At 38.3% G+C, this 15,642-nt stretch overlaps 1 protein-coding gene across 4 annotated transcripts in view; it reads left to right on the plus strand.

Annotated features, from left to right (window-relative positions):
* The window catches only part of SPOPL (speckle type BTB/POZ protein like), a 130,025-nt gene that overhangs the window by 10,935 nt on the left and 103,448 nt on the right, over positions 1 to 15,642 (plus strand). For all 4 annotated transcript variants that reach the window (XR_008437864.1, XM_053982283.1, XM_053982284.1 and 1 more), the window contains exons 2-8: positions 3,936 to 4,070; positions 4,245 to 4,366; positions 4,633 to 4,784; positions 8,298 to 8,425; positions 13,176 to 13,353; positions 13,448 to 13,503; positions 15,067 to 15,189. Coding sequence is in view for 3 of the 4 variants with exons in the window: in XM_053982283.1 (XP_053838258.1) it covers positions 3,993 to 4,070; positions 4,245 to 4,366; positions 4,633 to 4,784; positions 8,298 to 8,425; positions 13,176 to 13,353; positions 13,448 to 13,503; positions 15,067 to 15,189 (837 nt within the window). In the remaining variant the exon portion in view is untranslated. The remainder of the gene's footprint in view (positions 1 to 3,935; positions 4,071 to 4,244; positions 4,367 to 4,632; positions 4,785 to 8,297; positions 8,426 to 13,175; positions 13,354 to 13,447; positions 13,504 to 15,066; positions 15,190 to 15,642) is intronic.

Genomic DNA, 15,642 nt, shown 5'->3' on the forward strand with positions numbered 1-15,642 from the left:
AGTTAATTCCTAAATATGCTTTGAGGAATTTCCTTTTTAAATGTTATTTCTGCCTACTTGCTCAATGTAGAAGGATCAGCTCCTGGAAGATCTGAATTTAACAGAATCTGGTATATTTGCAGAACGATTATCAGGTGAAGCCAGTACCTTTCTTAACAGACCAGGAGAAGTGATAGCCCATCCTGTTTGGGATCTGGAAGTGTTCAATGAAGACAATGAACACAAACTCTGAGTTAAATCAGCACTGGCTGCTGTACACTATTCAGTATATCACTTCATTAGAAAAAACTCCAAGCAAAGGAACTTGGCACCCTTTAAAAATACATCTCATTTTTCTTTTGAAAACCAGAATCTTCTTTTACCCCATCCATTAAAGCTTGTTCTCCTGCTCCCAGTGCATGTTTGTCCTGATGGTCAGACATTTCTGCCGGGCAGAATGGCCACACAGACTGGTTTGTTGGGCTGTGTCCAGACAGGCACAGCACTGCTTGAAAATTCTTAGAGCTATTGTCTGATAATGTTCCCTCATTTCTACTGCTTTGTTCATGATAGCCTGCAGAGTAATAAGTGCAGGTTCTAGCATGAAAATTGTCCCTCTAAGTTGTTTCATCCTGCAGATAGCAGACCTGTCTTCCTGTGCATCACTGATTTAATTCCACCCTGTCGTTCCCTGACTGGTTTTGTGAACTGCAGCTCTCTCTGTTCCCAGCCATTTGGTCTAATGGGCTGTGATGAGGGGTTGGTACTTGGAAAACCATTTTGTCAGAGCTGATGACAGTGGCTGATCAATGATTCATAAACAATTTCTTCAGAGTAGTATTTAGTCTCCTCGCCATGTGAAGCATGGTAGAACAAAGGGTTGCATCTCTATTCTCACCTTCAGGCTGCTCGTGCAGGGTCCACTTTGCCCTGGTGACCATTGGTGGCCACTCAGTGTGGTCTGGCTGTCAGTCTACAGACTGCAAGGGCCCTTCTCCAAACACCTCTCCATTTCAGGACAGCATCTTGAAAGCTTGTGTTCTCTCACCTTGTAGCTCTGGTAAATATTCCCATGAGCCCACCCAAATCCCAATTAATTGATTAATTGAAGTGAAGGGCAGATCTGCAGTACTGTTGAACTATTTCCATCCTTCTCCCTCTCTTTTGGTACATGTTAACAGAGCATCAGAAGCTCTGTTCATTCATTTTCCCATTATTCAGTGTGTCTTGGTTGGTCCTTTGTTTTATTTACTTTGTGTGCTCAGGCATACTAAAAAAACAGACAGCTCCTCAACACAGACTCCAGTATCAAGGATTTAAAGTTATTGCTTTCTTCCAGTTTTCTCAGTCTAAAAATGTGATTGGCTTAGTAAATCCATGCAAAAAAGTGAGATGTTAATCTGTTCCTCAGAGGTGTATCAGGAGGTTATGAAAATCAGTTGTCTGGTGCTAGTGCTGTAAAGGGGAAACTTTACAAAAAGCTGAGGCTGTTCAGAAGAATCTGAGAAGTGTACTTAGGTAAAATCAGGCTTTCCTTAAATAAAGGCCATGCAGCAGGTGGAAGCAGCCTCTGAAGCACAGCTGCCATGGGTAGAGCAGGTACAGAGACAAGGCAACAGATGGACCTGAAAATAATTGCAAATAACTACCTTTGCTTAGAGTTAAATTCTCAGTGAATCAAGCTGATTTAGCTGTGAGATGGGAGTGGGCAGATAACTACTGGTAGCTGGCCCAAGGTCACTGAACACTTTCTTAAAAGAGATTGTGTACAGCAGTTATTTTCAGGCTTTTCCAATTTAGAAACCCCTTCAGAGCAAATTTGGCTCAGATCTGCTGCTCCTTCATAGTTACTGGAGCTGACTGGTCTAATGGGCTGAAGAATTGAGGTACAGATGAGAGGTGAGGCAGTCCTGTGCATCTCATGCAAATGACAGAATAAGGAATGGGCTGTATTTCTTCTTGCTTTTAGCTTTGGAGAATCGAGGAGCAGCAAGCAGGGTCAGTAAGGCTGAGGTAAGTTGTTCTGACCCTTTCAGGATATGGTTCTTTGTCAAAATCCATTGCATTTGGGGAACAGCTTCAGTTGTCACCACTGAGTAGGATGTGCTTCCAGAAGTAATGGTGATACAAGTGCTAATATTTGCTTTATGAAAGCAAAAGTTCACATGTATCCTTCCCAGGAATTTTACTCTGAGTGGTTCTGTGCAGAGAATCAAAACCAATTGTAAACATGTAAGCAAAAACTATGTAAACACAACATGCACAATAGATGTGTTTCCTGCTTAAAAAAACATGAAGCAAACAAGTTAGGTTATCTTAAATTTAGGGATGATGTTTGTTTTTCATTTGTAGAAAGTACTAATGGAAGTACTGAATGTTGCCACAAATGTATGTTTTATTTGGGGAAAACTCATTTGTTAAAGACAGCTGAATTGTATTTATTATTAATTTTCAGTGTCTCAAGGATCCATATCTTAACAGGAGACCTATTCAGTATTTTGTTTTCACCCTGTCATAGCAGATCTGTTGGTAGAGATTCATTAAGAGATATGATTATAAAGCATCTGCTTCTTCATCTGGTAAAAACTGAGAGTTAGCTTTCTTTTCAAGCTCTTATACGTCTGTGATTCAGAGCAATCACCTGTCAGCAGGCTTTGATGTGGAAGGGCTGCTTCATACCATGAGTGAGAAACAGTACCAGAAAGGCAGGGGACAAAACATCCAGTGAGGATCACAGCATTTCACAGAGCAGAGTTCTTCCTGTAGGAATAATGAACTTGTTACATCATGACTGAATTGTACGTGCTCTTGCAGTGTCTTTTTACCAATGTTTGCATAAAACCTTGTTTCTAAGTGTTGCTCCATCCCTGGAGAGTTCCGTCATGTGATGTGCAATCACATCTTTTGAGGAAGACAATTAATGCTGTTCTGTCACAGCTAAAAAGAGCTGTACAGTGAAGCAGTCAAATGTTGCAGAAAGATGGTTGCTTTTAAGTGATAGCAGGATATGTTTGAAAAAACTTTCTGTATCAATAGAAAATGTTTTGTGGCAGAAATAATTGATTTTTTTCTGGTTTGATCAAGGTTCATTTCACTTTTTTAGCAATTTAATGAAGCGGCTTAAGTGAGAGGCTGTGCTTGTGACAGGAAACTGTTCACAGCTGACAGCAAACCCTCCCTTAAAGGAGAGCCAGCCAGGAACCTAGAGCTGCCCTCTCACTGCCCACCTTCTTTCATTAGCCATGGCCAATTACTGCTGTGTAGCCAGGTGTGGGGATCTGGGCAAGTGACTCAGTTCCTGGTGGGCAGGAGGAGCTGCACTGCTCTGTTAGGGGGTGGGAGTTCATGACAAAATCGCTTTATTTGTTGTTGGGGGATGAGTGAAACTTTTCTGGCTTTGTCCTCTGAGAAGGAATGAGCATGGTTGTGGTGATTATAGTTCTTCAGCTGTGTCTGTTAAAGATCTGTGAAAGAAAATACTGCTGGAAATGCAGGTCTGATTTCCTACCCTCCATTCAGAAATCTCAGGGTTGTGTGAACCTGTTCTGCTCACAGGTGGCTGAGTGTTCTTATGAATTATGGCTGGGTGAAAACCTAAGGCACTGTACTAATAACTGAGTGCTCTGGGTACTCTGCAAGTCAGAGGAGGAGAGCCTGAAGAAAGTTATAACGCTTCTGGAGTGGCCAAAGTGGTAATTTGCAAAGGGAGTGTTGAAATATTGTCATTAGTGGTGGTGTGTGATGCAGAGGTGCTTATTTTTATAAATTATTTTGCAAGGGCTCAGCCTGCAGGTTTTGAGTACTAGTGGTTGTTAAATGTGTGACACCCAGCAGGGCCATTGTCCTCTTTTCAGGTTTAATTTTCAGATGCATCATTTAGTAAACACAGTAATATGAGTTTTTGTATTTCCCACACCGAAAAGGGGTGAACAAAATGTATAAATTACTTTTTTTAGGAGAATTACTGAAGCTTGGATTGCTCTCTTGATACTATAAACCTGCAATAAGTGGCAATGTCAAGGGTTCCCACCCCACCTCCTCCTGGGGAGATGTCCAGTGGACCTGTGGCTGAAAGCTGGTGTTACACCCAGGTAATCTACATAAATTCCAATGGCTTCATTTTCTATTATTGTCATAATAATTGTTAAAAAAAACTAAAGTTATTACCGTATTGAAAAAGTATGGCTGACAAGCTAAGTAGTTCTCATAGTTAACGCTTGATACGTAAGTTAAATTTTCTTAACATTTTCTGATCTTTTGTTCAGGTTAAAGTAGTAAAATTTTCATACATGTGGACCATTAATAACTTCAGTTTTTGCCGCGAAGAAATGGGTGAAGTTTTAAAGAGTTCTACATTTTCATCAGGGCCAAATGACAAAATGAAGTGGTAAGGTCTTTACTTGAGCAAGTGCTTTGGGTTTCGTTTTTGGGTTATTTTGCTCACAAAAATTGTAAAGTTAAATTAAAATAAATATTAAAACTTGGGCACTTCTTGGAGGGTTACTGTAGGTATGGATTGATTCTAGTTTCAAAATGTCAGCAGTCACAAAGGAAACATTTATTTCAGTAGCATTTATGATTGTGTCTTGTAAAAGTATTTCTGAATTTATTCTGGGTACCATTAAAAAATTACAATTTCTCCATTTTTTTCAGGTGCCTGAGAGTGAATCCAAAGGGATTAGATGATGAAAGCAAAGACTACTTGTCATTGTATTTGCTTTTAGTCAGTTGTCCAAAAAGTGAAGTCAGAGCAAAATTCAAATTTTCCTTGCTGAATGCTAAAAGAGAAGAAACAAAAGCAATGGGTAAGGGAATATTAATGTGGTTTTGTAAGAACATCAGCAATGTATTTTTTTTCAGTTGAGAGCAGAATTTAATATTGAAATAAACTTTTAAAATACTTTTTAAAAATTTCGTTTTAGAAATATAATCATAAAATCCTGTTCATATTTCACACGTTTCTGATCACTGAGCTATGTTAATTCAATCCTGAGCAGTATAAATTACAGCACATTGCCAACTGCTGTCACTCCAGGTCCTTGTCACTTAGTTTTTCCAGCAGATTATTCTTGTTTCCTGTTAGTAGAGGTGGATTTGTTTGTTTGTAGCTACATTGGAAGTGTTTGATTTCCATTGTTAAATAGGATAAGCAGACATGGCTGGAATTTTTTAGGCATCCTTTACAATATTTTGGTCTATTTCAGCTGATTTACACTGTAATCAGTTTAAAAACGTATCCCATGTACCCAGGGAATTAGAAGACTTTGAAATAACTGGTGATTTGATTTAATAGTTTTGTTGATATGAAAATTATGTGGAAGGCTCTTAGTTTCAAACTTGTGAGCATGACCTTCATTGGGAAGTCTTTTTGGGAAAGCTGGGATTCTTGTGGAAGTGAATCATTTAATGCTCATCTCCACTGAATTTGTTCTGCTGCAAGTCCTGTATATGAAGAATATCTATTTTTCTTCCTTTCTTCTACTCCAGGACTTAAGAGATGTTTCAGGTCCTATTTTGTTGCAAGTTCTGCATTTCTTACAAGAAGTCTGTAGTTCTGCAGTGTTTATACCCAAAGCTCACACTACTTCTCCTTAAGTAACTAGGCCCACTTGTAATATTCAAATTAAATCTACAGAACTGAGTTCAAATGTAAAAAATAAATTATTGGACTCTTTGGAAGGAAGGTAAATACATATGTTTCACATGCACGTTTCACTCTACTAATGGTGGTGGTTTCTTCAGTCCCAAACTTCCTCTTCTGGAGCTTATATGAGCAAAGCTACACTTGGGTACATTTGGAGAGTCATTTGGACTTGACACAGTCCTGGAGTGGATTGGTATTTGTAATAAAATGTGAATCTGCATCAAAACCTTTTTGGAGATAATCATAGAAGCACAGAATTGTTGAGTTTGCACAGGAGCTCTGGAGGCTCAGGGTCAGTCTGAGCAGTTTCCTTGGGACTTGTGGTGCTTTGAGATCTCCAAGGATGGAGATTCCACAGCTTATCTGGGCAATCTATTTTAGTTTCTAGCCAGGTCCTGCTGGCCCTTTGCCTTAGGGGTTCACTGTGGGTTCTTGTTGATTTGTTGTCTCTCAGGACCCCAATCTCCAGTGACTTGTTTGTTCCTGACCAGTCTGTAGGAAACACCCAGATCCTGACCCATCAACTCTGCTGGTTCATCATCCACTGCAGTGCTAAAAATCCTGTGAGTGGGTGTGTCTGCAGCTTCTGCAATAGTAGCTGTGCTGTGTTTGGCACCACAGGAGTTATAAATATCTTTTCACTTTGGGAAATTACCAACAGAAGTCTTATTTCTTGGACTCTCCAGCCATTTGCCATCTGCTTCTGTGGGTGCTGTGTATTCACTGAGACAGGAAAATGATGCCCCACTTCCAATGTCCCTTGTAAATTGATAATTCTCATGCATAGGCTGCTGCTTCAAGGGATGAAGCTATGTATGAAACAGATAATGAACTAACATTTTAACTTTATTAGAAGAAAAATACATTTGCACTTTTGTTGTGCTCTATTTTTGTTCTTAATTTTGGGGGTTAACGCTGGTTGTTGCTGCTAAGAGTAAAATCTAAGTCTGCAGAGTAAAGAATTGGGCTGAATCTAGAAAAGAAATTTGTGAACGTTTTTGGGAACGTGAATTTCTGAGTTTTTTTTTCTTTTAATTCAGTGTAATGAGGTTAAAAGTTGGTAAAAGTGTGAAAACACAAATCCAGATGCCAAAAAAACTAGACAATATTTTTTTAAAACGTTATTTTTTAACTTGGTATACAAGTTTTCAAATGTGAGCGGTGTTGTGTGTTTGTGCTGTTGCCCTCAAAGCCCACACTGCACTTCAGGGAGTGCATTTCCCTCTGCTGCTGTGCTCTGCACGGGCAAGGGCTTGTTGATGCAGGAGTGTGGTGAGGTGACAGGGACAGAGACCTCACACCTCCTGCAGTGGCAGCTCCTGGCAGGCTCTTCAGTGTATTCTGAAAATACAGTGAAAATATCTACAGGATATTTTGCTTGATATAATCCTGGTGAAGAGCTGCTCTGAATATAATTGTTCCAGCTCTTGGAGGTGAGGGCAGTGTGTGACACGTGTGTATTTTCTGTAGTACATGCTCCAGTGTGTTCCAGGGGTGCTGCCAAGGTCAATAGTGTAGGGAAGTCTGGCTTTGCTGCTGGCTTTATTTTGGAAGCTATAGAAGGAAGGATATTTTAACAGATTCTGTCATGAAAAACTTTGCTTTTATTGCAAACTTCTGACTTAAACTTCTAAAGTGCTCTCTGGAAGGCTGAAGCATCTCTGTGTACAGCAAATGAGATGGTGATGTGTTTCTTGCCCAGCTTTTTTGGAATGAAAGAAAAGTTCTTTCGTAAAGAACTCTTCATGAGATCCCTTCCCACTTCCCCCTCTGCTCGTATTTCAGTATTCTTGCTGTCTTAATTTTGAACAATTTTTCTAAATTTAATTCAGAATGTGCTTTATTCTACTTAGGTTCTCAAGGCCATTCCCAAATAACCTCCTTCACATATTTTACTTTAAGTGTAGGGTGCTCTTTCCTGTGGTTTGATTTGGGCAACAAGTGGCCACTTTTCAGTCAACCAGCCATGTAAAATGTGTGATCTTACTGAATTTACATGTGTTTGCACTGAGATGACTATGGGAATTCTTTTTTTGGCTGTGAGCTTTAGAAAAAAAAAGTTGTGTGGTCACAACAAATCTGATGGATTAAAAAAAAAATTCTTATAACTAGGGCCAAAAGATAAATATAATTAATATATTTTATGACCAAAAGATAGTTTAGTAGTTGAAAGCTTTCATTTCTGTCTTGCTATTTTAATGCTCTTACTGTATTTCAAAATAATTTCAACCTGTGAAACAAGATTTTCCATTTCAGGAAGAAGTCAAACCAGATTGTTATGACAACTGCAGAGCGTTGTCAGGATGGGTTTGTGATGACAAATTCATTGTAATGGTGCTTCCCTCTGAACAATTCCTGTTTTGACACATTGGCATTCTTAAACACTCACTGAAAAACTCCTTGTGCTGGATGGTGCCTGAGAGATCTAATGAGAGGATATGGTTCAAATCACAAATTGTGCTCCACCAAGTTCTTTCAAGTGTTTTATAAAATAACACCATTACAATATTAAAAAGGTTTTAATCAGTTCTGTGTTTTTTAGAAATGTGATACATGATCCAAATGTATGAAACTGATTAATTTTTTTATTAACACTTAATCTTGATGTGGAATTAGGTGCTATTTGTTAGTATTTTCCTTTAACTTGCTCTATTTGTACACAATTTTTTATCAGAAAGCCAAAGAGCATATCGATTTGTGCAAGGCAAGGACTGGGGGTTTAAAAAATTTATCCGAAGAGATTTTTTACTAGATGAAGCTAATGGTCTTCTACCAGATGACAAGCTTACATTATTTTGTGAGGTGGGTATTAATTTTTAAGTAATAAAGTTTTAAATAAAATGTTTCCTGCTCTAATAAATAGAGATTTATGTTGATTTGAAAAGTATCATACTCTAAAATTGTCTTCTGAAAACTATAAACTTGGTAAAATATACATTGCTTTGTCTGTGTTACATTTTATTTTATTTTTTGGTGCTTGTACACTGAGGTGTGGAATATTGAATTGATCACTTGTAAACTGCTGGACTTCTCAATGAATTTGCCACAGTTACATCAGAATTGACTGTAGAGTTATTTATGCCAGAGGTGGCTGGTGTGTGCTGTCTAGAGAAATGCTGTTTTACTGAGGTCACTTTTATTTAAAGAAGTTGTATGTAGAATTAGAGGATTGGTTTTCACTGGATGAGCATTATCCAGTGCTTATCCACTGGTTCACATTATAAAAGAAAACCCAACTGATCGTCAGAATTCATATTCCTTTAATATCCTAATTGATAGCTTTAACCAATGAACAGGTCTTTCTGGTAAATTAAACACTTTATTTTTTGACTAATTGTTACATTTTATTTTCTGAGCGAATGGAAGTATCTTGTAGAAGGTGTGCTTGATACTGAAAATTAACATTGAGAGCGGTGGTATAAATTTAACTTCATGGTGTATTGTGGGTCCCTTCTTCTATTTATGTCCATAACTGTCGGAACCCAAGGTGTCCCTCAGACACTCTTGGATGTTCTGGGCTCAGGGCAGAGGCCTCTGAGACCCTGGCAGGCGGCCAGGGACCCCTGTGGTCTTGAGCTTGACCCATGGAACAATTTACCAACTTTGCAGGAAGAACAAGAAATCACAAAAGTTTAGATATTATAATAGAAGTAGTCACAAGGTGAATGGTAGGATTTTTTAGTGCTGTACAGGGGGGTTTTAGGCCTTGTACAGGGGGGTCTAAGGTTTGTACATGGGGGTCAGAGGTTCTAAGATGGAGGGATTTGGGCGTGCCCTGTCCTCCTTCTTTCTTCTTCCTATTCTCCATGTTCTTGGTGATGTTGGCACTCACAGATTGGTTTAGAGTAGAAAGTCACTGTTCAACATAGGTAGTAGGCATTGGGGAAAAACTATAAACACCTAATACGTAATATGTGATATAAAAGATGGCACCAGCCCCTCGGGGAGGGGAGAGAGGAGACAGCCAGAGACGGGGACAGACAGAGTCAGGGACAATGTCAGGGAGTCTGTGTGCCTTGAGATAACATGCAATAAACTGCCTTGAGACCGGACGACTGAAGACTGCTGAGTCTTTCTTTGAAGGCACGGGTTGGAGGAGAGACTTCACCACCAGCCGGAGTCACCCCAATCCGGGGAAGGCTCCGACACATAACCTAAATTTTCATACTAAATTTCAGTAAAAAGCTTACTTGGTGTTAAAAATGGAAAGCAGAGAAAGTAGCAGTGTAAGTGGAGTGTATGTTGAATATATATTGGCTGGTTATCTGGGCTGCCATAAAGTGATTAGTGACTTAGGAGGATGATAGATGCTCTAACTGCTAATAAGTTTGCTTTGATCTGTGTATTTACAGGAAACGTGTAAAATTGTCTTGGCAAGATTACAATTTAATTATATGTCATTATGCTGGGTAGGAAGAATAATTGAAATGTGGCCCTTGAGACTAGATACTGCAAATATAGTGCATCTTATTTTCACTTAGACAAGTTAAATTAGCTGCATGATAAATTTGTTATGAATACAATTATTTGGGTGATAAAAGCAGATATAACAAGTGTTTTATGGTTCTGTAAAGATACTTTTGAGTATTTTCTCTTCTTAAGTTGTCCTCCTAATGAGCACTTTGATGTAAATGAGCAGCTCTTAAAAGTAGCATTTGGTTTAGGAATAGATCACTCTAATTTTAGAGATTAGGTTTGTTTAAAAAATATAAGTAGAAGAAATACTGAATTTCCACAGAGAAATACTGTTATTTAAATTCTGATGCTAATCACTGAATTTAGCTGTGTTTCCCTACAAAATGTCTTGATGTTTTAATGTGAGTGGCTTTTGTGAAGTGTTGGACCTACCCTGGTTAAAAATGTAGAAGGAAGTAAAACATTTTCACAGTGAACATGTTAAAATAACTTCTGGCTTGTTTCAGGGTGAAGGAAAAACTTGAAAATCTAAATATTTTAAGAATTTCTTTCTTTGGATGTGTGATACCAGGTCTTCAGCGGTCCTTAGAAATGACAGGTGTTGTTTGAAGGACCTGTTTCTATAGACAAGCCTGAAGTTTTTGTCCTTTTAAAACTTTACTGTTAGGCTCTAATTTCCATCTTTGCCTTCCTACTTGTTTCCTGTTTAGAAAACTGACTTACCATTTCTTAAGTATTGCACTTGCCTTGATAAAACTTGTCAGATGTAGCAGGTATTTAGTGAAGGTCTATGATAACTGACTGTTGGTGGCCCTTCTTCCTGTTGGCTTGCAGGAAGATTATTTGATTGTCTTTAGCAGCAAAGATATTCATTCTGTGTTACCAGAGGTTCTCAAGATCAGCTGGATATGCCTTTGGATGGGACCTGAAGGGCTGTTAAGTTTAATATTTTGTGAAGAATGGTGCTGCCAGCAGAAACTAGTGATTAAGTACAGCCTCAGATTTTTGGGCACACTGATCTCTGACAGAATTCTCCCTTTCCATATAATCTGAAAGTACTGAAGCCTTGCAGTTGTTCCATTTGCTAATGGAATAGAATGTTCTCTGCTTTCACAGATCTCTTACCTGCCTTAGCAGTCCAAGGAATCATTTATATCACCCTTATCATTAGACTACGACAGATTCAAAATCAAGAAAATCATGGACATTATCCGTGTTAAGTGTCATCACACAGAACTTCTTCAAGTTGATAAGTTTTCAATAGTTATATGGGATTAACTTGATTGGATTTCAGCTTTATTTAGATAAATTATAAATAAGAAGAGGATGCACTTGATTTATGGCATGCCTGTTGGACTGAGATATGAAAGAGCAGACCCCCTGTAAGCCTTTGTATTTAGAATCTTTAAAGGACAATACACGCCAGGTCACTCGGGTGGGGGAGATTGGAATTAAAACTTTGCTTGGGTTATATCTTAAAAAGATGACCTGTAGCAAATTGTTGTGTTGCACGGCTCTCAGTATGTATTAGAAACCATTCTAAACCAGAAGTTTGGAAGGTCAGAGATCAGTTTAAGTGCACATAAAGTGTGTAGATGACTTTCCCTAGGCACTGACTGTAGCTAACAGGAGGATGCTGTGTGGACAACTGGGACCATGAACTTTGAGTCAAGGCTCTGGAAAAGCAGAACTCTCCTCTGGCAACAGAAGATGAGCTTGGCTAAGCTAAAACTTCCTTTGTGTGTATGTATATCTCCTGAAATCACTGTGTGTGTGAAAACTGGGAAATAGCTCTATAGATTTTTTTCAATGTTATAAATGTGCAGTCTAACTGTGAAAGGGGAATTTTGCTGTGCTTTGGGTTTCTCCTCTTCTTTTAAGGTGGAAGAATAAAAAGGAATTTCTTTTATTCACAAGGGAATATGAGATGATACAGGGAATTAGGCAGTGATTCAAATCCCCAAGCTGCTGTCATAATTGGATCATCCTCCTCCTCTTCTGGTCTGGAGTTTGGCTTACAGTGCTCCAACTTTCTGTGAAGCTGAGCTGTGCTGTTTTTGCTTTATGCCAGATTTATTCCAGATGCCTTTGGAAATCAACCAAAACCCTGACCCTAGCAGTATCAGCATTTTCTCTTAAGATCTAATCCTAATTTTCTGTATTTGGGAGATGGAGTGATCAAAATCTTGTAGTATGGATCGTTATAAAGGTTTTATTCTCAGGTCTGTGCTCTCAGACAAGAGAAGCAAAACCTGCTTAGCTCTTCTGTTTTCCCAACACACTGATTAAAATGACTTAGTATGTGAAGATAACTGAAAAAGCAGCAAAGAGTGCTGCTGTCTTGTTCAATTCTTGTATGAAAGACTTAAATGGGAATAATGCCAGAAGATTCACTTCAAATGCATATATTTCACTTTTCTTAACTGGTTCTCTACAGAAGTTGCATCTTGTGAGAACGCATTTCATTACTGAAGTTACCTACTACACCTTGTATTTTGAAAGTATAATGGCTTTTAATCTTGTTTGGAAAACAATTACTTGTGGTTCCTGCCTCATCTGGACTAAGTAAAACAAAATAATGAAGGAGCTGTTACTTGCACTTAGTTTGCATTATCACACTGCAGTTGATGTGTAAACATAACTGTCAGTACAATAAGGGATAGCTTATTGAAAAATTCTACAGATTATTCTTCTGAAACTTTTTTGTGACCATGTGATCCTGATGATCTGTATGCAATTGTATATTGTGTATATTTTACTGAGATGGGTGAAGTGTTGAACTGTTAATTTAACTCTGAAATAGCATTAACTTGTTTTTGTTCCCACTGGTTTTCCAAGAACTGTATCTGTCCTTATTTATGTTGGCATTTCTGTCAGGTGGCATGTGGTATTGTGCTCTCTTTTTGTTTTGGTTGGATAAGTACACAATATTAGAGTCTCTAAGTAAGCCCTATTTTTTTATGTTACTTAAAAGTAAACTGTAAAGCACTGGTTTTTGGTTCTGGCCTAATGCCAGAAGCTTCACTGTTTTTTTGCTTTGCTTTGGAATTGTTGGAATTTTAGCAATAGGTACTGTGATTTAATTGTTGTTGGCATTCAGTTATGAAGGAGTTGTCTTGCTGTGATTTTCTGTTAGGTAAGCGTGGTCCAAGACTCAGTAAATATATCAGGACAGTCTAATACAAACACTTTGAAGGTACCTGAATGTCGACTAGCAGAAGATTTAGGGAATCTCTGGGAAACAACAAGATTTACAGATTGCAGTTTTTATGTAGGAGGACAAGAATTCAAAGCTCATAAATCTGTCCTTGCAGGTACTTTCTACTTTTGTATTGCTATTATTTTGTAATTTAAATCGCTGTAAGTTTAAAATTTGATTATATTCAATATTTACTTCTCTTGATACAGCACGATCTCCAGTTTTTAATGCAATGTTTGAACATGAAATGGAGGAAAGCAAAAAGGTAAGCTTTACTGAAAATGTTGCATATACATATTTGTACCTTGTGAAAGAGGAAAACACTGCAGAAAACTTGAGGCAAAGCAGACTGAGGAGGATGAGGGTTCTTATGGTGCATGAGGGATGGTTCCTGAACCTCCCCTGGTGAGTTCTGAGGGAATTTGTGTAGAAAGAGTGGAGAGGTGCTGGAGGATTTGGATTTTTTCAGGTACTTGCATCTGCCCTAGATAATGTTTTCAAACATCAGCTACTGGTGTAATTGACCTGGTAATCTCTGCCCCCTTTTTGCCTCAGTTTCTCTTCCTATCAGCTGATTGACTTGACTAAGGTTTTGCTGTAGAGTATTGAAGTGTTTTTTATGGTAACCAAGGAACAAGAGGTGGATTATGACTGGAATTAAGCCCTCAGGCAGTGGAACACCTTTTCATTCACAGCTTCTGCAGGCACTTGACCTGTGTAAGTGTTTTGGATGGATGGTTTCTTAATCAGCAAAGCGCTGCTTCTGCTTTTATGCACTCCATGTCTCCCATGGCGAGGAGCTGTTTGTGTCTTTCTTGAAGAAGAATTATCAAAAGTGGGTTGGTTATGGGCAGAATCCATGAAAAGGTGGGGAACTCATCACCTCACAAAAGGGTTATGATAGACGATCATAATTTGGGTTTGAAAACTGCAAAATGCCACTTGTGTGCACAAACACATTGGGTGAACGTGGTGCTGTGGTACAGCTGAGGGTCACTTTACTTCCCAGCACCTCTCCAGTTTGGAAGAGGAGTATTGGGAACATTTTATTGAGGTTCCTGGACTGAAAGAAACCCAAACATGGCGCAGCTTGAGTAATGTGCCATGCCAGGCCTTTGCCTTCATCAGCAGTGGATGTCCCGTGCAGCCCTCCTCCTAGATCCTGACAGGAAACCAGACCACGCACATCTCCTGTGCCTGGGATTTTTATAGTCCTTTCAGAAGTCTGGTGTTTGCTTCTACATCTTTGACGTAATTTCCCACTTCTTTAGTTGCTTATAGGGGGATACTGTTATAGGATTGGTCAAGCTTGCAATGGCACTGTTGTATTATGGCAATCTTCAGCTCTGTGATGTCAGTTCAATGTGTTTGCTTTTTGGATTCTCAGAACAAAACCTGGGCTGTGTTGACTCAGTTTAAGTTGAGCCAAGAATGGCTCAATTTGTTCTGTCTGCTGCTCTGACTTCTGATATTCCAAACACATTGTCTTTGTGTTGGAAGCTCAGAAGCATTTTTTAATATTCCTGAAACTGTCTTGATTTTTATGTACAGTCTGTGTGATAGACTGCAGAGTTATGCATTTCTAGGAAAAAAATTGCAATTACTTTTTATTGCTGGAACTTTTCCGACTGATTTCTACCTAAGTTTTAAGAGCTTTTTTATTGCTTTCAGCTTAACATTGTTGAATGTTACCTTAAATTTGTAAGGATTTTGTGCGATAGATGGTGAATGAAAACTTGTAGCATGCTTGCTGACGATATTTAATATTCACTTTGAAATTGTAGCTAATTTCCAAAGACTTCTATTGATTCTTCTTCTTCTTTACCAGAATCGTGTAGAAATAAATGATGTAGACCCTGAAGTTTTTAAAGAAATGATGAGATTCATTTACACAGGAAAAGCACCAAACCTTGAAAAAATGGCTGACAATTTGTTGGCAGCTGCAGACAAAGTAAGTAATTGACTCCAAACTTCCCAAATCTGGTGTTTGCTTGGGGAATGTTGATTTAAAAAATAAAAAAATCTTATTTTCAGATTTTTTGATATATATTTTGCTTTTTTAAAATTTGAAGAAGCAGTTCTCATCAGAAATGAAGAAGGGTAGGAAAGAAGAGACTTTTTTAGCAGTAGAAGGTTGATAAATTTTTTTAAAGATAAGTGTTTCAGGTATTTATTTAGTATCAAATTTCTTTAGAAATTGGACTGTCTTCCCTACAAATGTAGTAGTTCTAATCTTTCATATCTTCTTTATTGGGACCTTGTCTACTCTTAAAATTATTGCTCTTTCAAATACTTTTTCTACTGTGATTTTTGAGATGAAGGGATTTACAGCAGCTCAGCAATTAAGGGTTTTTTTGCATGCTGGCCTTGATTTAGGGCATAATTGATAACTGTAGAGACTGTT

This window comes from Vidua macroura, chromosome 7 (genome assembly GCF_024509145.1).
Source record: "Vidua macroura isolate BioBank_ID:100142 chromosome 7, ASM2450914v1, whole genome shotgun sequence".
Taxonomy (NCBI): domain Eukaryota; kingdom Metazoa; phylum Chordata; class Aves; order Passeriformes; family Viduidae; genus Vidua; species Vidua macroura.